Here is a 24,633-nt window from a genome sequence, read left to right on the forward strand (position 1 = left end):
CACAATAATTTTAGCCTAGGACTAATCGATGCCTGTTTTAGCCTTGATATAATTATACGAGTTACTCCAGTCGTTTAAAGTTGTATAAAAAATATTAAAAATCACTTTGGTTTACATATTTTGGCATTTCTTGAATATTAATGAGGAAGTTGTGTTTAAATTCTTGGATTATTTTTTTTTATTCAAACACATAATGTCGCAGTATACGAGTATATTTTTGCTGATAAATCTTACATTTTCTTAGTAATATTTAATAAGCATATATCTGTATGTGAACCAAGATTTATTATTATCATAGGGGAGCGCTAAAACCGTAGGGATTATGCATCTCCTGCGAGTGAGGGACGACAGATCCAATTCCCTAGATCAAGAGCTCTTCAACAGCATCAAGGAACTTCTTTGGAGGGGATGTGCACTCGGAGATGTGTGACCCTCACTTAAGGTTTACACTAATCCCCTTTATTTGCGATTAAAACATTCTTGAATGGTGGTGAACAGATTTCATGCAGTCTTAACGATCCCCTTGTGTCCATAGGTTTTTAATTCCAATTATTTAACTTCGCCTTGGTCTATGTCAACTGGTGGAGCTAAGTCGTAACCGAAGCCAACCAAATAAGCTCGTGACTGCTTATTTGGTTGGTTGATTGGTTATTAGTTTTAAAGCCTATTGACTACACTGAAGTAATTAATACTTCACATAACTTGCTAAACACCTGTCAGGATCCTTTATAATATCCAATATAGGGATTAAGGTAAACTCTCAAGTGTATACACACTTTAATACACACTCATCTAAGTGTATACACTGTTGCTCTCAGCTCAAGCACGACTACTGGAGCCTAACTTATAGGCCTTGCTTCCAGAAGACTGGTGTTGATTCTAGATAACTGCGTAGCGCGGAGCTACCACCTAGCCTGGCGCTGGCGCGGTGACGAGAAGGTGAAGCATTTTTTGTATTTGGAGGCGAATGTCTAGTTGAAGCTATAGCCACTGAGGACTGTAACTGTGGAATGTCCAATTACTCTCTGAACTAATTCCAGGTCCAAGAAAGAGATGGGATTATGACTGAAATACGATGCAACTGACAGGAAAAGACTACAACATGTATTGATCCATTTGAACTCTGACGACCACCCTCTTACTCTTGTAAACATAGTTTCTGGACGTACATGTTCAGAAGGGTTGGATGTAGTTTATGTTGTAAGTGTGGGGAATACAGCACGTGCATGAATATTAGGCAAACCGGCCTGAGGTTTGTCGTGTCGCCTTAGCGGCTACTTTCTTATGCACCCGCAGGTCATTCTGTTAGCGGTAGTAAAAAAAAAAAAATTACAGAGCTGGGCATCGTTACATCACAAAAAAAGTATATTTCAGTCATTTCATATCCTACAATTTCTTCATATAGCTAAAGAAACATAATACAATATGAAGTGTCAGTCTGGAAAGCATTTACAGTAGTGGGTATATTAACTGGGGCAGCGATGATATAAGACATTTATTTGGAAAATTAATGTTTATTTGAAAAACACATAACGATATGACAGAAAACTTTTTAATAAATATAACTACTCAATGCTTTTATGAACACTGCTACACGCGTTGGCATAGAACCAACCAACGGTGAACACATTTTGGCAAGTTCTTCGTCGTGGCACCAGGTCCTAATAACAGCAGTAATTAACTTCTCCACAGCTGAACAGTCCTATTTCGCGATCCTGTGTTTGGTTATTGCCCAGTTCAGATCAGGAGAGTTTCTAGGCCAATTTAAAACACTTAGCCCACTCTTTTCGAAGAAGGGCAGCTTTTTTCTGGAAGTGTAGCATGAAGTAAGATCCAGCAGAAAAAATGCCTTCTCCATTAGGAAAAATCTCTCCACAATGGGAAGCAAATGAACTGCCATATATACCTTGTATTTATCACTGTTCATTGTTCCCTCAACAATAGCAAGTCGTCCAGGGTCTTTAGCAGTAAAACTACCCCCAAAACATCTATTTTATTTACGTGTTTTGGCGCTTGTTGAATGGTTCGCTTTTGCTCCGTCTTACTACCACTGATCTGTACTCATTCATCTATCGTCCATCCCATATGGATGAGTGCCCAGTACAGCCGTTTTTTCTTCATAGCAGCATTCAATAATTATTTCTTGACCGGCTTTCTAGCAGTTCTGCCAACTTCAAGTAGCCTTCGTCAAACAGCTGAAGAATAAATATCTACGCCAGCTGAAGCCAAATCTCTCTTTAGATCTTTGCACGTTTTCCTGGGCTCCTTCACACTATTTATTATGATAAACTTGTCATCGTGAGGTATTGTCTTGTGTTTTCTTTCACATATTCCTCGAAGCAGCGCTCTACAATCACCAGTGTCGTCAGCTCTGTTCAGAATCAGACCAACAACTGACTTTTCTAGGTTCAAATTTTCGGCGATCTGTAAAACTAAAATCAGCAATTTTTCTAAGAGATACAATACTTGCACGCTTCCTATGTGCCACGTTCATCATGAATTTCAACAGCAATCATGAACTGAAGGGAAGAATTTGGCGAAACCACATTCATGGAGGATGCTTAAACAAATTACCTTACAGAACAACTGATGTTGTAAAATTGGTCATTCATGAAGCAGACGCAAATGTGGATATAGTCTCAAGATCTCAGATATCTTTAACTGTGATGTTAGCATGGAGGTGTCTCTGAAAGGTTGGATGTTCGGACACTTTAAGACATAATTAATGTTCCAGTGTTGCCCTTGTTTCTGTCCACACATTTTGCATTTTATATTGTTGGCATCTCTATATAAACCGTAATGTCAGAGAGACTTACAGCCTAGCCTGATACTAACAATAACACCATTTTGCATTCTACTGATCTTGTTACTTTCTCCATACTTATGCTGAACTTGACACATTTCATTATTTGTAGATGAATGGTTCAGAGAACATATTAGACACATTTCTTGCTATTGAGGAAACGTTTCGCTGGCTTCATCAGTCCATACATAGGAGAAACTTGAAGAACAGGAGGAGAATGAGGTAATTTCAACCTTGAGTCGATGTGTTCAGTTCAATCTTGATGGACTGAAACATCGACTCAAGGTTGAGGGACTGATTACCTCATTCTCCTCCTGTTCTTCAAGTTTCTCCTATGTATGCTGATGAAGCTGTGTGGCGAAACGTTTCCTCAATAAAGATATTGCACATGTTTTTATCAACATCATCTGATTTGCTAGTTCCTATGTATTTGTGTTGTTTTCCTTTCTTCAAATAGAATCCACAAAAGCTTAACTGTAATCCATTTTTAAATCATCTGCGTATTTCTGTGCCTAGTTTCATGCACAAACATGCTACATTCAGGTCTCAGGTTATTTAGAGCAAGTAATGAAGAGAGCCAATTACAATTAAACTGTCCCTGGTCGTAGTTTCCACAAGCTTGAGAGTAACATATATGACTAACAGTTCAGTTTGTAAAATGGAAGCCTATTTATTAATTAATTTGTATTATTGTACCATCAAGCGGGTTTACATCAGGTTAACATATGCACGGTAGTTAAGATTTTATTCTACCACAGTTCCGAGAGATTTAAGTCTGTTTTGATATTGCTAGTTAATTTTTATCATGGCTGTGAGCGTACATAAAACAATGATACCTAAACATTCATAAGAAGACATCATCAATAGGCTTGTTGTTAACCCTTAAGTCGAGTCATTGAAAAGTCAGGACACTGACCTATATATGAGTTCAAACCTCGCTGTGCCTGCAGGTATGGGCAGTCATCATGTAGACACCAAGCTGGAAGGATACGCTTAGGAAATGCTGCCAGCTGACATGACTTATTCTACCTAATAAACACCCAGCAGAACAATTGTTTATTTTTCCAGATCGCGCTCACAACGTTTCAAGCCCCAGTCCACAACAATGATAATATTGTACTGGTTATTACAGCTGTATTATATGTACTACATTCTTAATTGTGATGCATCCAGCACTGTCCCTTGCTGTGCTGCATCCAGACCTGTCCCTTGCAGTGCTGCATCCAGACCTGTCCCTTGCTGTGCTGCATCCAGACCTGTCCCTTGCTGTGCTGCATCCAGACCTGTCCCTTGCTGTGCTGCATCCAGACCTGTCCCTTGCTGTGCTGCATCCAGCACTGTCCCTTGCTGTGCTGCATCCAGACCTGTCCCTTGCTGTGCTGCATCCAGACCTGTCCCTTGCTGTGCTGCATCCAGACCTGTCCCTTGCTGTGCTGCATCCAGACCTGTCCCTTGCTGTGCTGCATCCAGACCTGTCCCTTGCTGTGCTGCATCCAGACCTGTCCCTTGCTGTGCTGCATCCAGACCTGTCCCTTGCTGTGCTGCATCCAGCACTGCCCCTTGCTGTACTGCATCCAGCAGTGTCCCTTGTTGTGCTGCATCCAGCACTGTCCCTTGCTGTGCTGCATCCAGCACTGTCCCTTGTGCTGCATCCAGACCTGTCCCTTGCTGTGCTGCATCCAGCACTGTCCCTTGCTGTGCTGCATCCAGCACTGTCACTTGTTGTGCTGCATCCAGCACTGCCCGTTGCTGTGCTGCATCCAGCACTGCCCCTTACTGTGATGCATCCAGCACTGTCCCTTGTTGTGCTGCATCCAGCACTGCCCCTTGCTGTGCTGCATCCAGACCTGTCCCTTGCTGTGCTGCATCCAGCACTGTCCCTTGCTGTGATGCATCCAGCACTGTCCTTTGTTGTGCTGCATCCAGCACTGTCCCTTGCTGTGCTGCATCCAGCACTGCCCCTTGCTGTGCTGCATCCAGCACTGTCCCTTGTGCTGCATCCAGCACTGTCCCTTGCTGTGATGCATCCAGCACTGTCCCTTGTTGTGCTGCATCCAGCACTGCCCCTTGCTGTGCTGCATCCAGACCTGTCCCTTGCTGTGCTGCATCCAGCACTGTCCCTTGCTGTGATGCATCCAGCACTGTCCTTTGTTGTGCTGCATCCAGCACTGTCCCTTGCTGTGCTGCATCCAGCACTGCCCCTTGCTGTGCTGCATCCAGCACTGTCCCTTGTGCTGCATCCAGCACTGTCCCTTGCTGTGATGCATCCAGCACTGTCCCTTGCTGTGATGCATCCAGCACTGTCCTTTGTTGTGCTGCATCCAGCACTGTCCCTTGTTGTGCTGCATCCAGCACTGTCCCTTGCTGTGCTGCATCCAGCACTGTACCTTGCTGTGCTGCATCCAGCCCTGTACCTTGCTGTGCTGCATCCAGCACTGTACCTTGTTGTGCTGCATCCAGCACTGTACCTTGTTGTGCTGCATCCAGCACTGCCCCTTGCTGTGCTGCATCCAGCACTGTAAGTTGTTGTGCTGCATCCAGCACTGTCCCTTGCTGTGCTGCATCCAGACCTGTCCCTTGTGCTGCATGCAGCCCTGTCCTTTGCTTTGCTGCATCCAGCACTGTCCCTTGCTCTGATGCATCCAGCACTGTCCCTTGTTGTGCTGCATCCAGCACTGTCCATTACTGTGATGCATCCAGCACTGTACCTTGCTGTGCTGCATCCAGCACTGTACCTTGCTGTGCTGCATCCAGCACTGTACCTTGCTGTGCTGCATCCTGCACTGTACCTTGTTGTGCTGCATCCAGCACTGTCCCTTGCTGTGCTGCATCCAGCACTGTACCTTGTGCTGCATCCAGCACTGTCCCTTGCTGTGCTGCATCCAGACCTGTCCCTTGTTGTGCTGCATCCAGCCCTGTCATTTGGTGTGCTGTATCCAGCACTGTCCCTTGCTGTGCTGCATCCAGACCTGTTCCTTGCTGTGCTGCATCCAGCACGGTCCCTTGCTATGCTGCATCCAGCGCAGGACCTTGTTGTGCTGCATCCAGCACTGTCCCTTGCTGTGCATCATCCAGCACTGTACCTTGCTGTGCATCATCCAGCACTGTACCTTGCTGTGCATCATCCAGCACTGTACCTTGCTGTGCATCATCCAGCACTGTACCTTGTTGTGCATCATCCAGCACTGTACCTTGCTGTGCATCATCCAGCACTGTACCTTGCTGTGTATCATCCAGCACTGTACCTTGCTGTGCATCATCCAGCTCTACCTTGCTGTGTATCATCAAGCACTGTACCTTGCTGTGCATCATCCAGCACTGTACCTTGCTGTGCATCATCCAGCACTATCTGTTACTGTGCATCATCCAGCACTACCTTGCTGTGCATCATCTAGCACTGTACCTTGTTGTGCATCATCTAGCACTGTACCTCGTTGTGCATCATCTAGCACTGTACCTTGCTGTGCATCATCCAGCACTTTCTTGTTGTGCATCATCTAGCGCTGTCCCTTGCTGTGCATCATCCAGCACTACCATGTTGTGCATCATCCAGCATTACTTTGTTGTGCATCATCCAGCATTACTTTGCTGTGCATCATCTAGCACTGTCCCTTGATGTGCATCATCCAGCACTATCCTTTGCTGTGCATCATCTAGCAGTGTACCTTGCTCTGCATCAACCAGCACTGTCCCTTACTGTGCATCATCCAGCACTACCTTGCTGTGCATCATCCTGCACTGTACGTTGCGGTGTATCATCCAGCACTGTCCCTTGCTGTGCATCATCCAGCACTATCCTTTGCTATGCATCATCCAGCACTGTCCCTTGCTGTGAATTATCTAGCACTATCTCTTGCTGTGCATCATCCAGCACTATCCCTTGCTGTGCATCATCCAACACTCCCTTGTTGTGCATCATCCGGAACTGTACATTTCTGTGCACCATCCAGCACTGTCCATTGCTGTGCATCATCTAGCACTGTCCCTTGCTGTTCACCATCCAGCACTGTTTTCTGCTGTGCATCATCTCTCACTGTACGTTGCTGTGCATCATGCAGCACTGTACTCTGCTGTGCATCATCTCTCACTGTACCTTGCTGTGCATCATCCAGCACTGTACCTTGCTGTGCATCATCTAGCACAGTACCTTGCTGTGCATCATCTAGCACTGTGCCTTGCTGTGCATCATCCAGCACTGTACCTTGCTGTGCATCATCTAGCACACTACCTTGCTGTGCATCATCTAGCTCTGTACCTTGCTGTGCATCATCCAGCACTGTACCTTGCTGTGCATCATCCAGTACTGTCCTTTGCTGTGCATCGTCCAGCACTACCTTGCTGTGCATCATCTAACACTGCACCTTGCTGTGCATCATCCAGCACTACCTTGCTGTGCATCATCCAGCACTACCTTGCTGTGCATCATCCAGCACTACCTTGCTGTGCATCATCCAGCACTGTATATTGCTGTGCATCATCCAGCACTATCCCTTGCTGTGCATCATCCAGCACTATCCCTTGCTGTGCATCATCCAGCACTATCCCTTGCTGTGTATCATCCAGCACTGCCCTTTACCGTGCATCATCCAACATTGTCCCTTGCTGTGCATCATTCCGCATTGTCCTTTACTGTGCAGCATCCAGCACTGTCCCTTACTATGCATCATCCAACACAGCTGCTTGCTGTGTATCAGCCTTATCTTCTTGATGACCAAAAGCTCCAGTGGCGAGTCGTCATGTGAGTAATAAGACCCGTGTCAGAATTTTTTTTTTCCTGTTTCCTGATGAATCTTTCCCAGCCTAACCTAACCTTTGTGAATTAGAAGCAATTAAACATTGTTTTACTTGTTACTAACCATTTTTCCCCAGTTATTAACGTTTCACTTTCCTCTCTAAACGTATTAAGGCAGTCCTGCTCTCAGCTGTATTTCTGTGTGAAAGGTTAGAGATTTCTGCCTCTAGCTAAGCAGATGAGCATCTGAGCTTCTTAGCAGACCTATCTAGAAACAACACAAGATTCTCCTACATTTTTTCTTGTCCATAGTCAGCCGATGGGGGCCAGAAATATTCCACCTGTACATTAGAAGAAATAAAAGGACAGACGCAAGTTGTGTATCTCTCCATGCATCTACCCAGAGCATCAACCAACACTGTGTCTGCTGCTACCCTCAAGGGAGGTTCCTTGACGCTGGTGAGGGGCTCTTGATCTAGGGAATTTGATCTGTGCTCCGGTTCCCTGAAATGAGCCTTAATACCTTCCATCCCCCACCTGCGCTGTATCATCCTCGGATTTAGTGCTCTCTCATGATTATAATAATAATAATAATAATAATAATAATAATAATAATAATAATAATAATAATAATAATAATAATAATCATGTACTTGTTGCTTCATGCAGCTGCCCAGAGCAGCAAGCAACACTGTGCTTGTTGCTACATGCAGCTGCCCAGAGCAGCAAGCAACACTGTGCTTGTTGCTACATGCAGCTGCCCAGAGCAGCAAGCAACACTGTGCTTGTTGCTACATGCAGCTGCCCAGAGCAGCAAGCAACACTGTGCTTGTTGCTACATGCAGCTGCCCAGAGCAGCAAGCAACACTGTGCTTGTTGCTACATGCAGCAGCAAGCAACACTGTGCTTGTTGCTTCATGCAGCTGCCCAGAGCAGCAAGCAACACTGTGCTTGTTGCTTCATGCAGCTGCCCAGAGCAGCAAGCAACACTGTGCTTGTTGCTACATGCAGCTGCCCAGAGCAGCAAGCAACACTGTGCTTGTTGCTACATGCAGCTGCCCAGAGCAGCAAGCAACACTGTGCTTGTTGCTACATGCAGCTGCCCAGAGCAGCAAGCAACACTGTGCTTGTTGCTACATGCAGCTGCCCAGAGCAGCAAGCAACACTGTGCTTGTTGCTACATGCAGCTGCCCAGAGCAGCAAGCAACACTGTGCTTGTTGCTACATGCAGCTGCCCAGAGCAGCAAGCAACACTGTGCTTGTTGCTACATGCAGCTGCCCAGAGCAGCAAGCAACACTGTGCTTGTTGCTACATGCAGCTGCCCAGAGCAGCAAGCAACACTGTGCTTGTTGCTACATGCAGCTGCCCAGAGCAGCAAGCAACACTGTGCTTGTTGCTACATGCAGCTGCCCAGAGCAGCAAGCAACACTGTGCTTGTTGCTACATGCAGCTGCCCAGAGCAGCAAGCAACACTGTGCTTGTTGCTACATGCAGCTGCCCAGAGCAGCAAGCAACACTGTGCTTGTTGCTACATGCAGCTGCCCAGAGCAGCAAGCAACACTGTGCTTGTTGCTATGCATGCAGCTGCCCAGAGCAGCAAGCAACACTGTGCTTGTTGCTACATGCAGCTGCCCAGAGCAGCAAGCAACACTGTGCTTGTTGCTACATGCAGCTGCCCAGAGCAGCAAGCAACACTGTGCTTGTTGCTACATGCAGCTGCCCAGAGCAGCAAGCAACACTGTGCTTGTTGCTACATGCAGCTGCCCAGAGCAGCAAGCAACACTGTGCTTGTTGCTACATGCAGCTGCCCAGAGCAGCAAGCAACACTGTGCTTGTTGCTACATGCAGCTGCCCAGAGCAGCAAGCAACACTGTGCTTGTTGCTACATGCAGCTGCCCAGAGCAGCAAGCAACACTGTGCTTGTTGCTACATGCAGCTGCCCAGAGCAGCAAGCAACACTGTGCTTGTTGCTACATGCAGCTGCCCAGAGCAGCAAGCAACACTGTGCTTGTTGCTACATGCAGCTGCCCAGAGCAGCAAGCAACACTGTGCTTGTTGCTTCATGCAGCTGCCCAGAGCAGCAAGCAACACTGTGCTTGTTGCTACATGCAGCTGCCCAGAGCAGCAAGCAACACTGTGCTTGTTGCTACATGCAGCTGCCCAGAGCAGCAAGCAACACTGTGCTTGTTGCTTCATGCAGCTGCCCAGAGCAGCAAGCAACACTGTGCTTGTTGCTACATGCAGCTGCCCAGAGCAGCAAGCAACACTGTGCTTGTTGCTACATGCAGCTGCCCAGAGCAGCAAGCAACACTGTGCTTGTTGCTTCATGCAGCTGCCCAGAGCAGCAAGCAACACTGTGCTTGTTGCTTCATGCAGCTGCCCAGAGCAGCAAGCAACACTGTGCTTGTTGCTACATGCAGCTGCCCAGAGCAGCAAGCAACACTGTGCTTGTTGCTTGCAGAGCAGCAAGCAACACTGCAGCTGCCCAGAGCAGCAAACAACACTGTGCTTGTTGCTACATGCAGCTGCCCAGAGCAGCAAGCAACACTGTGCTTGTTGCTACATGCAGCTGCCCAGAGCAGCAAGCAACACTGTGCTTGTTGCTACATGCAGCTGCCCAGAGCAGCAAACAACACTGTGCTTGTTGCTACATGCAGCTGCCCAGAGCAGCAAGCAACACTGTGCTTGTTGCTACATGCAGCTGCCCAGAGCAGCAAACAACACTGTGCTTGTTGCTACATGCAGCTGCCCAGAACAGCAAGCAACACTGTGCTTGTTGCTTCATGCAGCTGCCCAGAGCAGCAAGCAACACTGTGCTTGTTGCTACATGCAGCTGCCCAGAGCAGCAAGCAACACTGTGCTTGTTGCTACATGCAGCTGCCCAGAGCAGCAAGCAACACTGTGCTTGTTGCTTCATGCAGCTGCCCAGAGCAGCAAGCAACACTGTGCTTGTTGCTACATGCAGATGCCCAGAGCAGCAAGCAACACTGTGCTTGTTGCTACATGCAGCTGCCCAGAGCAGCAAGCAACACTGTCCTCACTACAGTCAGTTACAGAGATATATGAGCGCAGTAAAGTTACGTGAGTGAGGAGTAAAACAGTGAACTTGATTGCGTAAAAATTTAATAACTAATAAAAATATACACTTATAAAATACGTTCTATTTAACATTTGAAGTAATTAGGAAAGACGATCTCTGGTGTGTGTGTGTGTGTGTGTGTGTGTGTGTGTGTGTGTGTGTGTGTGTGTGTGTGTGTGTGTGTGTGTGTGTGTGTGTGTGTGTGTGTGTGTGTGTGTGTGTGTGTGTGTGTATGTTTATGCTTTGTGTGCGAGCGTGAAGCTAGCACCCAGAAGTTGTGGATAATAAATTCTTACCTTCATAAGTGACTGAAAGAAGACAAGACACTCACGTTTTCTTAGTGCAGAAAAATAATGACCAATAATCCTTCGAACCTCGACATAGTTACTGGTCTCTCAGATTCCGGGAAACTCATTCACTGAATTAGTTTATAGATAAAATATATTCACGTTCTGCATACCTAGCAGATGATGAAGTAAGTACCTTCAGGAACCATCTTCATGAAATGCTTCCAGTCCTTCCTCAGACGTCTCCGGTACTGACTCCCATCCACGGAGGAGCGGTCACCAATCTCTGACTTACAAAGGTGCTAAAAATTTTGGTGCCAACGAATAACTTACTGCTACTAAAAAATTAGAGCAGAAGTTATGCTCTACGAATGACGTTAATTCTTGTAAGTATTTTACTAATGTCTTTTCTAAAATTACCTTGTATAAAATGATTTATTTTCTTTTCCTAACTTATTTTTCACTGAAACGCAGGAAGATGATGTTGTATCCACTCGCTTATATTCTTTTCCCTCTCTTTTACCTGGAGTTTACCTGGAGAGAGTTTCGGGGGTCAACGCCCCCGCGGCCCGGTCTGTGACCAGGCCTCCTGGTGGATCAGCCCCTGATCAACCAGGCTGTTGCTGCTGGCTGCACGCAAACCAACGTACGAGCCACAGCCCGGCTGATCAGGAACTGACTTTAGGTGCTTGTCCAGTGCCAGCCTCTAAAAGTAGTTTAAAATAGTTATCTCCTCAGTCACAAAAAATTGTCTAATTTGTGTCCTGTTTCCTTAACTGTTATGACCTCTGTAAATATTTTACTCTTGAATGAGAGAATATTTATTACTACAAGCTGATATCTGAGTGATGTTGAGTGTTGACTGCCACAACTGACTTTTGTCGTCTTGCTACTGATCCTTAGTAATCAGTATCGTTCAACATCTTTGCCTCAACAAGCCTCAAACGTAAGATAAGATTAGATAAAATAAGATTTTGTTCGGATTTTCCATTGTGGTCTTTTAGTCTTGTTCACCAGGATGCGACCCACAACAGTCGTCTAACACCCAGGTACCTACTTACTGCTAGGTGAACAGGGGAAGCAGGTTTAAGGAACCATGCCAAAGTTTTACCCGTGCCAGGTTCGATCCCCGGACCCTCAGTGTGTGTGTCTGTGTGTGTGTGTGTGTGTGTGTGTGTGTGTGAGTTATCAAGTGAAACACGAATAATAATAAAACATGACCAATGGCACAGACGAACCTACACAGAGAAAATGCAACAGAAGCAAAGAAGAGATTTGTATATTTGATACTACAACATAGGTCCCCTTAAGTAGTCTGATATAGATGCCTTAAGAGAGCCTCAAAGTTGGCACCTGCAAAGTTGGCACCTGCAAAGTTGGCACCTGTATTTGTCCATCCTCTAAAACTTCTCCCTCTAGAAATCATGCTCTGGTTTCTCCCATCTTCAAGAAAAATTAGTGTTTAATTCCATGTATTAATCAAGGTATTAAAAAGGTTCTTAGTTCATCTCTCTCTTCAGTATTCCTTCTCTATTACTCGTGTTGTTGCATTGTTATACCTCACTCTTGTCTGTAGTTCTTCTTGTGTCCAGTTCTTCAACATTCTTGTTTAGTATACATCACTGGGATATAACAGAGACTCGTAGCCTTGCACCGGGTACTGTACTAATCAGTTAAGCTTTCTTTCTTTTCTCTCTCTTTTTATCTCTCTTTTTTTTTCTCTCTCTGTAAGAGAACTTTCAGTGTTTCCCTCATTTATCTATATCTGTTGTTGCACATGGGTTGTTGCTGCACATGGCTTGTTGCTGAATATGGCTTAGCATGGCTTGCTGTTGTACACGGCATGTTGTACGTGGATGTTGTTATACATAGCTTGTTGATCGACACCATGCCCAGCCCTTCTAGGGTAGGGTAGGTGCCTGAGTCAGAGCTTGCAGCTCACAAGACTGTCATTCCCATTAGTCCCCTTGGGGCGGGGATGGCAGACCAGAGAGGCCTAGCTTGTGGCTAGGCCTGTGGACAGTTGTTCCCAAAGATGAGGAGGTACTTGTACCTCCTCCCATGGGAGACTTAGGTCTCAGACACTCCCTAAAGAGGGAGCCAAGGCCGGGCCACCACTTGGAAAAGGCCCGGGCCGGGAGAATACCGGCGAATCTTTAATAATAATAATAATAATAATAATAATAATAATAATAATAATAATAATAATAATAATAATAATAATAGCTTGTTGTTGTTCATAGCTAGTTGTATATGGCTTGTTGCTGAACATGGTTTGCTGTTATACATGACTTGTTGTACATGACTTGTTGTACATGGCTTGTTGTACATGACTTGTTGTACATGGCTTGTTGTACATGGCTAGTTATAAAGATGAGTGTTTTTGCACATGGCTTGTTGCTGAACATGGCTTGTTGTATATCGCTTGTTGAACATAGATTCTTGTTGCACATGGCTTGTTGTGCATGACTTGTTGTTGAACATGGCTTGTTGTGGAACATGGCTTGTTGTGGAACATGGCTTGTTGTGGAACATGGCTTGTTGTGGAACATGGCTTGTTGAACATGGCTTGTTGTGCATGACTTGTTGTTGAACATGGCTTGTTGTGGAACATGGCTTGTTGTGGAACATGGCTTGTTGTGGAACATGGCTTGTTGAACATGGCTTGTTGTGGAACATGGCTTGTTGAACATGGCTTGTTGTGGAACATGGCTTGTTGAACATGGCTTGTTGTGGAACATGGCTTGTTGTGGAACATGGCTTGTTGTTGAACATGGCTTGTTGTGGAACATGGCTTGTTGTGGAACATGGCTTGTTGTGGAACATGGCTTGTTGTGGAACATGGCTTGTTGTGGAACATGGCTTGTTGTGGAACATGGCTTGTTGAACATGGCTTGTTGTGGAACATGGCTTGTTGAACATGGCTTGTTGTGGAACATGGCTTGTTGAACATGGCTTGTTGTGGAACATGGCTTGTTGAACATGGCTTGTTGTGGAACATGGCTTGTTGTGCATGACTTGTTGTTGAACATGGCTTGTTGCTGTACATGTCTTGTTGAACATGGCTTCTTGTTGCACATGCTTGTTTAACATGGCTTCTTGTACATGCCTTGTTGTTGCACATGGTTTGCTGTTGAACATGATGTTGAACATGGCTTGATGTCGAACATGGCTTGCTGTTGAACATGGCTTGTTGTCGAACATGGCTTGTTGTCGAACATGGCTTGTTGTCGAACATGGCTTGTTGTCGAACATGGCTTGTTGTCGAACATGGCTTGTTGTCGAACATGGCTTGTTGTCGAACATGGCTTGTTGTCGAACATGGCTTGTTGTTGAACATGGCTTTTGTTAAATATAGATTGTTATTATACATGGCTTGTTTGCTGTACATGGCTTGTTGCTGTTGAACATGGATTGTTGTTATACATCGCTAGTTGTTGAACATGGCTTGTTGAACATGGCTTGTTGAACATGGCTTGTTGAACATGATTTGTTGAACATGGTTTGTTGAACATGGCTTGTTGAACATGGCTTGTTGAACATGGCTTGTTGAACATGGTTTGTTGAACATGGCTTGTTGAACATGGCTTGTTGAACATGGCTTGTTGAACATGGCTTGTTGAACATGGCTTGTTGAACATGGCTTGTTGAACATGGCTTGTTGAACATGGCTTGTTGAACATGGTTTGTTGAACATGGCTTGTTGAACATGGCTTGTTGAACATGGCTTGTTGAACATGGCTTATTGTTGTTCATGATGTACTCACCTATTTGTACTCACCTATTTGTGGTTGCAGGGGTCGAGTCATAGCTCCTGGCCACGCCTCTTCGCTGATTGCTACTAGGTCCTCTCTCTCCCTGCTCCATGAGCTTTATCATACCTCGCCTTAAAACTGTGTATGGTTCCCGCCTCCACTACGTCCCTTTCTAGGCTATTCCACGGCCTGACAACTCTATGACTGAAGAAATACTTCCTAACATCCCTTTGATTCATCTGAGTCTTCAACTTCCAATTGTGACCTCTTGTTTCTGTGTCCCTTCTCTGGAACATCCCGTCTTTGTCCACCTTGTCTATTCCGCGCAGTATTTTATATGTTGTTATCATGTCTCCCCTGACCCTCCTGTCCTCCAGTGTCGTCAGGCCGATTTCCCTCAACCTTTCTTCGTAGGACAATCCCCCGTAGCTCTGGGACTAGTCTTGTTGCAAACCTTTGCACTTTCTCTAATTTTTTGACGTGCTTGACTAGGTGTGGATTCCAAACTGGTGCTGTATACTCCAGTATGGGCCTGACGTAAATGGTATATAGAGTCTTGAACGAATCCTTACTGAGGTATCGGAACGCTATCCGTAGGTTTGCCAGGCGCCCGTAGGCTGCAGCAGTTATCTGATTGATGTGCGCCTCAGGAGATATGCTCGGTGTTATAATCATCCCCAGAACTTTTTCCTTGAGTGAGGTTTGCAGTCTTTGGCCATCTAAACTATATTGTGTCTGCGGTCTTCTTTGCCCTTCCCCAATCTTCATGACTTTGCATTTGGCAGGGTTAAACTCAAGGAGCCAGTTGCTGGACCAGGCTTGTAGCCTGTTCAGGTCTCTTTGTAGCCATTAACTTCACATCATCTGCAAACAAGGACACTTCTGAGTCTATCCCTTCCGTTATGTCATTCACATATACCAAGAAGAGCACAGGTCCTAGGACTGACCCCTGTGGAACCCCGCTTGTCACAGGCGCCCACTCTGACACCTCGTCACGTACCATGACTCGTTGTTGCCTCCCTGTCAGGTATTCTCTGATCCATTGCAGTGCCTTTCCTGTTATGTGTGCCTGATCCTCTAACTTTTGCAGTAACCTCTTGTGAGGAACTGCGTCGAAGGCCTTCTTGCAGTCCCAAAAAATGCAGTCGATCCACCCCTCTCTCTCATGTCTTACTTCTGTCACCTTGTCAGAAAACTCCAGTCCGTTTGTAACATAGGATTTTCCTTCCCTGAAACCGTGCTGGTTGTCAATTATGCACTTGTTTCTTTCCAGGTGCTCCACCACTCTCCTCCTGATGATCTTCTCCATGACTTTGCATACTATACACGTTAGTGATGCAGGTCTGTAGTTTAGTGCCTCATGTCTGTCTCCCTTTTTAAAAATTGGGACTACATTTGCCATCTTCCATACCTCAGGGAGTTGCCCAGTTTCAACTAACGTGTTGAAGATCTTTGTTAATGGAGAGATGTTGTCTGGTCCCACTGCCTTTGAGGTGTCAAGTTCGCATAGCAGCTTCTTCACCTCCTCCTTGGTTATATGTACCTCATCCAGCACTTGCTGGTGTACCCCCCTGTTCTGATTTCCTGGACTCCTACTGGTTTCCACTGTAAATACTTCTTTAAATCTCGTGTTGAGCTCCTGACATACCTCTCGGTCGTTTCTTGTGAATTCCCCATCACCCTTCCTCAGTCTGATTACCTGGTCCTTGACTGTTGTTTTTCTCCTGATGTGGCTGTACAACAGCTTCGGGTCAGTCTTTACTTTCGATGCTATGTCATTTTCATATTGTCGCTGAGCCTCCCTTCTTATCTGCGCATATTCGTTTCTGGCTCTTCGGCTAATCTCTTTATTTTCCTGAGTTCTCTGTCTTCTGTACCTTTTCCATTCTCTAGTACACCTAGTTTTTGCTTCCCTACACCTTTGGGTGAACCAAGGACTCGTTCTGTTCTTCCCATTATTTCTGCTTCCCTTGGGAACAAACCTCTCCTCTGCCTCTTGCATTTTGTTGCCACATAGTCCATCATTTCTTGTACTGGTATTCCTGTCAGTTCCCTCTCCCACTGAATGACTTGCAGGAAGTTCCTCATGCCTGAGTAGTTTCCCCTTTTGTAGTTTGGGTTTTCCCAACCTATTCCTGCTACTCTCTCCACTTGAAGCTCAACTATGTAGTCGAAGCACAGAACCACATGATCACTAGCTCCCAGGGGCCTTTCATGCATGATATCCTCGATGTCCGAACTACTCAAGGTGAATACAAGGTCCAGTCTTGCTGGTTCATCCTCTCCTCTCTCTCTGGTAGTGTCTCTAACATGTTGATGCATGAGGTTTTCCAGTACCACATCCATCATCTTGGCTCTCCATGTTTTGGGACCCCCATGGGGCTCCAGGTTTTCCCAGTCAATTTCCTTGTGTTTGAAATCACCCATAACTAGTAACTTTGCTCCCCCATGTGTGCTCTCCTGGCCACCTCGGCTAGTGTGTCGACCATTGCTCTGTTGCTCTCATCGTATTCTTCTCTTGGCCTCCTGCAGTTCTGTGGTGGGTTGTACATTACTGCAATTATCACGTTATGTCCCTCAGACTGGATTGTTCCTACTAAGTAGTCCCTTTCGCCCATGCCATTCATTCCTTCCATTTTCTCAAAACCCCACTGGTTTTTAATGAGCAGTGCGACTCCTCCTCCCCCTCTCCTCCCTCTGTCTTTCCTGAGGATTTGATATCCGGATGGAAAGATTGAATCTGTTATTATTCTGGTGAGTTTTGTTTCTGTGAGTGATATTATGTCTGGGGATGTCTCCTTGATTCTTTCATGCCACTCCTCATACTTATTTGTTATTCCATCTGCATTTGTATACCACACCTTCAACTTCTTTTCTAAGACTGTGGTCTGGGAGGTATATTGGGGTTGGGGATGTGGGAGACCTGATAAGGAACTATGGGTGGTTGCTGTGGGGGTGGAGTTTGTAATGCAGTGGGTGGGGGCATTGGATATGGCATGGGTGTTTTGGTTTAGAGTGTTTGGTTGCACTGGGGTTGACCTGGTTGGGGGGCTTCTATAGGAAGTTGTGAGGGAGGCTGTATTTGATCTTCTTCCTGGGTCTGGGATCTCCTGTCTGTCTCCTCCATCCCCTCTCTTTCCTCCTTTTGCCTTTGTACCATCTCTCTCAGTTTCTGCCTTTCTTCTTGTGTTCTGTCGCGGTCGAGATACACCTTCCTGTATGCCGGCATGTTCCTTAATCGTGCTTTCTCCTGCAGGATCCTGTTCCGAGTCGATTCTGCCTTGAAGGTCACTTTCACTGGCCGGGTTTTTTTTTTTTTTTGCAAACCCCCCTATTCTCCGAAAATTTTCCAGCTGGGTCATGTCGTCTTCTCCTATTGCTTTTATGATGCTTTCAATTGCTTTTTTACCCCTTGTTTTCTTGCTTCATATGTTCCCCTTCAGCTTCCTGGGGCCCATACACAAAGACTGACCTCACCCTTTCATTCTCCCACTGCATATCCTTGTGTATCCACTCATTGCATGCTTGAGCATGGCGTGTTGTACATGGTTTGTTGCTACACATGGTTTGTTATTGCATATGGCTTGTTGCTATACGTGACTTGTTGCGCATGGCTTGTTTTTATACATGATTTGTTGAACATGGCTTGTTGCTGGACATGGTTTGTTGACTATGGCTTCATATTGTAAATGGTTTGCCGAACATGGCTTGTTGTTGTACATAACTTACTGAACATGACATGATGTTGCATATAGCATGTTGTTGACATAGCTTGTTGTTGACATGGCTTGTTGCTGAACATGGTTTGTTGTTAAACACAGCTTGTTGTTGAACACGGCTTTTTGTTGAACATGACTTAGGTTCTCCCTCTTTCTCCATCAGTTGTGGTGTTCCACAAAGCTCTTATTTATCCTTATATATTTTCTTATTACTCACTGATAATCATCCAATGTTTTCCTTCGGTTGTCCAACTTTAATCATGAAGGGCCTAGAAATTTTCATCAATATTGCTTGTGAACTGTTCCGCCCACGATATTTTGACTATTATTCATTATATCCAGTGTTCAGTCATTAGCTTCTTGTGGCACACAAGCGTCTCATGTATCGTTGCTTCTCCACTACAAGAGCGTATCCTCCATCTTCATATCTGTTCACATAACGGTGGTATCGTACTTTCGTCTCGAGGATGTTGTTTATCTCTTGCTGCTCATAGGATTAAATAATAATATACTGCCACATTCTCAACTAAACAGCTACTCCGCAGGACAGCCAACCATCTTGTGGAACAAACGTCAATTCTTTTGAACAAATTACCATTATGTGGAACAACACCAGCAGCTAGTGTCCTCTCCTGCACCTGTCAGCCATCCTGGGACACCTTTGATGATGATGTAACAAGAGATTCACACTGCCTTTGATGTGTCATATTCAATAAATACACAAATATATAAAATTTCACTCACACACACACACACACACACACACACACACACACACACACACACAACAGGTGGGTATGGTTAGGTAGCGTATCAAGCTAGTAATTAACAGACGGAGGATCGAGCCTCCACCACTCGTTGCGCTGAATGGCCCACATGGGTTTAGCCCTTCATATAAAATAAAATAATTATAATAAAATATATCATACATGTAAGCTCACATACATATATACAAAAAATACATATCAGTACACAATACAAATCAACACATAATTTGTTGATACAACTCATAAAATGAATAGCTGATACAAGTTATATAAATCAATTTATTTATCATTTAGGGAAGATAAAGATACAACTTTAACCATCAAGGTGCAACTTGATCCTTCAAGGTGCAAGTTGATCCTTCAAGGTGCAAGCTGATCCTTTAAGTGTAAGTTGATCCTTCAAGGTGCAAGTTGAGCCATCAAGGTGAGACTTGATCCTTCAAGGTGCGATTTGATTCTTTAAGATACAACTTGACTTTTCAAGGTGCGACTTGAACCATCAAGGTACAGCTCAAGCTGTACTTTGATTTAGGGCTAAGTCAAGGTATAGCTTTAATTTAAGACCAAAAGTCCTAAATTAAATAATGAAAATTTTTTTGGTAGACATGATTATAAAGACAATCTTCACACCAGTCGTCTATTGTCTACCTGTGACACACTGTTATTTCATCAAGCTTTGGGCGAAAATTGAGCGAAACGAAGCCCCAATAAAAGTTTATTCATAATATTGTGTCTTTATACACATGCCTGTTGGTTCTTCGTCTTTACATGAAATCATATACGGTAAGTAAAGACTTTGATTCATACCTGACGATAGCTAATTTATGAGATCTTATAAGGTGATCACCAGGACAAAATTCTTCAACATATTCGAGTGCTTGGTGTGACAAAGTGATTGTCAACACTGAGTTGTTTTGTTGATGCTTCCTCTAAACGCAGCACGAGTTTCTGTATCTTATCACTAATGGTTATCACACACGCACTGTAGATGTGGTGTTATGATAGCAGTGATACACTTCTCCAACGATGAACATCTTGTGGGGAGATGGGACATCACCCCCAGCCCCTCCCACTCATACCTTGTCGGATGAAAGTAATCTCCCTTCCCCCTCCCCACACACACACACATCAGAAAGTCAATGAGGGAACAGGTGAGGCTTGAACCCATGGCAAGTGAACCCTAAAACTCATTGGCCAGTGCGTTAACTACTCGGCCAGGTTGTGAGTCGCCTCAGAAGGTTATATCTGAAGGGCAACTATAGTAATAAATACAAAAATACTGACTGATGTTACATGGGAGACACATTACCTCACGAGATAATGCATACTGGTGATTGGGTAATGTGTTATTGTGTTTGTAAACAATACAGCAGTTTCTATACTACTGCAGCTAGAAATTTCGCAAAGAAATTCCTGAATACACTCAGGTACTAGATAGCACCAAGACACGGGCATCGATCACTGGTACTGTCAGTACCGCCACAAACACAGGACCATCTACTCTTCAACTTTCGAATGAGACACTTTCAAGACGTCAGCGGCGCCCGGGTGACACATGCTCGGGGTGTCGTGTGTAGGGAGCTGTGGTACACCGAGATTATCATCAATATGATTCGTGGATGTTGAAAGATCATTCACTGATAAATGGCCAGCGTAGTGATTATTGTTTGAACCGGAGATACTGTTGAGTGTTCCCTGATGACATAAGCTACAGATGTCACACTGACACGAGGTGCGAGTGCCCTGGGCTCGTAGCTGGCACACCTTGGGACTTCCAACTGCAGGGCTCAGCTTGTCCTCTGAGATGACACATATGACCGGATTGTCAATGCCTTCTACACTGCTTCTGGAATCGTCACTCTCCGCTAAGATATCCAGCACCTGCGAGGCTCCTGCAACGACATAAAGAATGGATGAAAAAACGAACTACTGCAGACACAAGAAGAGCAAACTACTTACAGAGACATGAAAATAATTTAGCGATCGCTTGATGATGTTAAAACAAATATAAAGTTTAGGAACATGAGTTCAGATAATTACTCGATTTCCATATTAACAATATTGTTATAATAAATTGAAGGTTGCAAGATATTAAAGAAAACAAAGTTAACTGTTTACAATGCCGATGTGAAAAAAACGGTTTGGCTGGTGTCCACTCCAGACAGATGAACTTAGGGAAGAAAAAGATTCATAGTGTGGTGGCCGGGTAGAGCGACCTACAACCCACAGTGTGTAAAGGTTTTCGTTTGATTGTTATGAAATAAAGAAAAAAATTCTTCTGGTGTGAAGAGTAGCCAGATGTTGCAGTGAGTGGAGGAACATGTCGTGACCTGACCGAGGCGGAGCTCTGTCGCTGCCTTGCACCATCAGTCGTCCAGTAAAAAAAAAAAAATATGTAAACTGTTGTGAATAGGCCGGAAATATGACTCAAATATAACACTATGAGTTAGCAAGTGTTAACTTGGAGAACTACGAGAGTAGGCCAGTTGTTAGTTTGTAAAGCTATGAGTGCTGACAACTTTTTACATTGTAAAGTTATGGAAGGAGAACAGATGTTATTTCGTAATTCTGTAAGTTCAGAAAAGTTGTTACTTTCTAAGGGTATGAAAACAGTGCAGCTGTCAGTTCCATAAGATCAATGCAACTGTCAGTTCCATAAGATCAGTGCAGTTGTCAGTTCCATAAGATCAGTGCAGCTGTCAGTTCCATAAGATCAGTGCAGACTAATTGTTACTTTTTAGAGCAATGAGCTCAGAAAAATTGTCAGTTTGTAAATCTATGATTAAAGATCAGTTGTTAATAGTTGTTAATAGTTGTTGTTGCGCTAAACATAATTGAATTGTTCATTTACATCATAGAACTGGATATATATTAGGTAGGGAAAGATAATTTTAGTTTAGGTTAGGAAAGGATAGCTTAGGTGAGGACAAGTGAGGGTAAAAGATAGCTTAGGTGAGGACAAGTGAGGGTAAAAGATAGCTTAGGTGAGGACAAGCGAGGGTAAAAGATAGCTTAGGTGAGGACAAGTGAGGGTAAAAGATAGCTTAGGTGAGGACAAGTGAGGGTAAAAGATAGCTTAGGTGAGGACAAGTGAGGATAAAAGATAGCTTAGGTGAGGACAAGTGAGGGTAAAAGATAGCTTAGGTGAGGACAAGTGAGGGTAAAAGATAGCTTAGGTGAGGACAAGTGAGGGTAAAAGATAGCTTAGGTGAGGACAAGTGAGGATAAAAGATAGCTTAGGTGAGGACAAGTGAGGGTAAAAGATAGCTTAGGTGAGGACAAGCGAGGGTAAAAGATAGCTTAGGTGAGGACAAGTGAGGGTAAAAGATAGCTTAGGTGAGGACAAGTGAGGGTAAAAGATAGCTTAGGTGAGGACAAGTGAGGGTAAAAGATAGCTTAGGTGAGGACAAGTGAGGGTAAAAGATAGCTTAGGTGAGGACAAATGAGGATAAAAGATAGCTTAGGTGAGGACAAGTGAGGGTAAAAGATAGCTTAGGTGAGGACAAGTGAGGGTAAAAGATAGCTTAGGTGAGGACAAGTGAGGATAAAAGATAGCTTAGGTGAGGACAAGTGAGGGTAAAAGATAGCTTAGGTGAGGACAAGCGAGGGTAAAAGATAGCTTAGGTGAGGACAAGTGAGGGTAAAAGATAGCTTAGCGAAGTTATAGCACAGCCGTTCCTCCTGAGTCAGTGAAACACTGCTGCTATGTTACGTAAAGTCTGAAACACTGCCGTTATGTTATGTAAAGTCAGTGAAACACTGCCGTTATGTTATGTAAAGTCAGTGAAACACTGCCGTTATGTTATGTAAAGTCACTGAAACACTGCCGTTATGTTATGTAAAGTCACTGAAACACTGCCGTTATGTTAAGTCACTGAAACACTGCCGTTATGTTATGTAAAGTCAGTGAAACACTGATGTTATGTAAAGTCACTGAAACACTGCCGTTATGTTATGTAAAGTCAGTGAAACACTGCCGTTATGTTATGTAAAGTCAGTGAAACACTGCCGTTATGTTATGTAAAGTCAGTGAAACACTGCCGTTATGTTATGTAAAGTCAGTGAAACACTGCCGTTATGTTATGTAAAGTCAGTGAAACACTGATGTTATGTAAAGTCAGTGAAACACTGCCGTTATGTTATGTAAAGTCAGTGAAACACTGTCAGTGAAACACTGCCGTTATGTTATGTAAAGTCAGTGAAACACTGCCGTTATGTTATGTAAAGTCAGTGAAACACTGATGTTATGTAAAGTCAGTAAAACACTGCCGTTATGTTATGTAAAGTCAGTGAAACATTATTAACTTACGTAAAGTAGAAAGACACCCAACAAGTGTAAGAAAGGTTTCTCACCTTTTCTCTGTCCAACTTTGACTTTCCTGAGACTGATAATGACGAGGATGCCCAGCAAGCAGGCGGAGCCGCAGGCGAAGGCGATGACGCTGCGGTAGTACCATGACCTGAAGGCAAGCAAGACGTGGAATTTAACACCTCATTCCTACCCACCCCATGGGCGGTAATCATCCCATTCCTACCAATCCTGTGGGCAGCAGTCACCCCATATCTATCCATCCTATGAGTAGTAGTTATCCCATACCCACCCGCTCTGTAGGCGGTAGTTACCCCATACCCACCCACTCTGTGGGCGGTAGTTACCCCATACCCACCCACTCTGTGGGCGGTAGTTACCCCATACCCACTCACCCTGTGGGCGGTAGTTATCCCATACCTACCCACCATGTGGGTGGTAGTTACCACATACCTACCCACCATGTGGGTGGTAGTTACCACATACCTACCCACCATGTGGGTGGTAGTTACCACATACCTACCCACCATGTGGGTGGTAGTTACCACATACCTACATACCCTGTGGGTGGTAGTCAAAAATCACCAGAGGCTCAAAGAACAATTGTCAGTAATCTACTAAATTCTCCAGTAATTTCATCAGTGGGATATAAACGATGCTTGAGACTTTGAAAAACTTTATAAATATTAAGAAAGCTGAGAGTACAGCGTAGAATAAAAAAAAAGCCGAGGTTGGGCACCCGGATAATACTCAGCACAGTCTCCAACACACAAGAAAGGATTACACTGCAGCAGGCCTACTGGCCCAAGGAATAAGGCCTACTGGCCCAAGGAATAAGCTGTGATAACTCTATTAATTAATATGCAAGCCACACTCAGATCCACCCCCTCTCACTCATGTATATATCTGACCTATATATGAAGCTACCTAAGGTCTTAGCTTCAGTGAGTCTACTAGGAAGACAGTTCCACTTACTGTCTACTCTATTTCCAAATAATACTTTCGTATATCTAAACTTATGCACATCAGCAGCAACACCAGCACCCGGTCAGTACTCACTCATCAGCAGCAACAATAACAGCAACACCAGCACCCGGCCAGTACTCACTCATCAGCAGCAACACTAACAGCAACACCAGCACCAGGCCAATACTCACTCATCAGCAGCAACACCAGCACCA

General features: G+C 44.6%; 1 protein-coding gene across 1 annotated transcript in view; it reads right to left on the reverse strand.

Moving 5' to 3' along the window:
* Positions 1–11,603: 11,603 nt before the first annotated feature.
* Positions 11,604–24,633, reverse strand: part of LOC128698548 (major facilitator superfamily domain-containing protein 12) — a 576,952-nt gene continuing 563,922 nt past the window's right edge. The window contains exons 10-11 of the mRNA XM_070084952.1: positions 23,497–23,603; positions 11,604–21,035 (exon numbers count right to left, since the gene is read on the reverse strand). Coding sequence (XP_069941053.1) covers positions 20,641–21,035; positions 23,497–23,603 — 502 coding nt within the window. The 3' untranslated portion in view covers positions 11,604–20,640. The remainder of the gene's footprint in view (positions 21,036–23,496; positions 23,604–24,633) is intronic.

Source organism: Cherax quadricarinatus, chromosome 14, assembly GCF_038502225.1.
Source record: "Cherax quadricarinatus isolate ZL_2023a chromosome 14, ASM3850222v1, whole genome shotgun sequence".
Lineage (NCBI taxonomy): Eukaryota > Metazoa > Arthropoda > Malacostraca > Decapoda > Parastacidae > Cherax > Cherax quadricarinatus.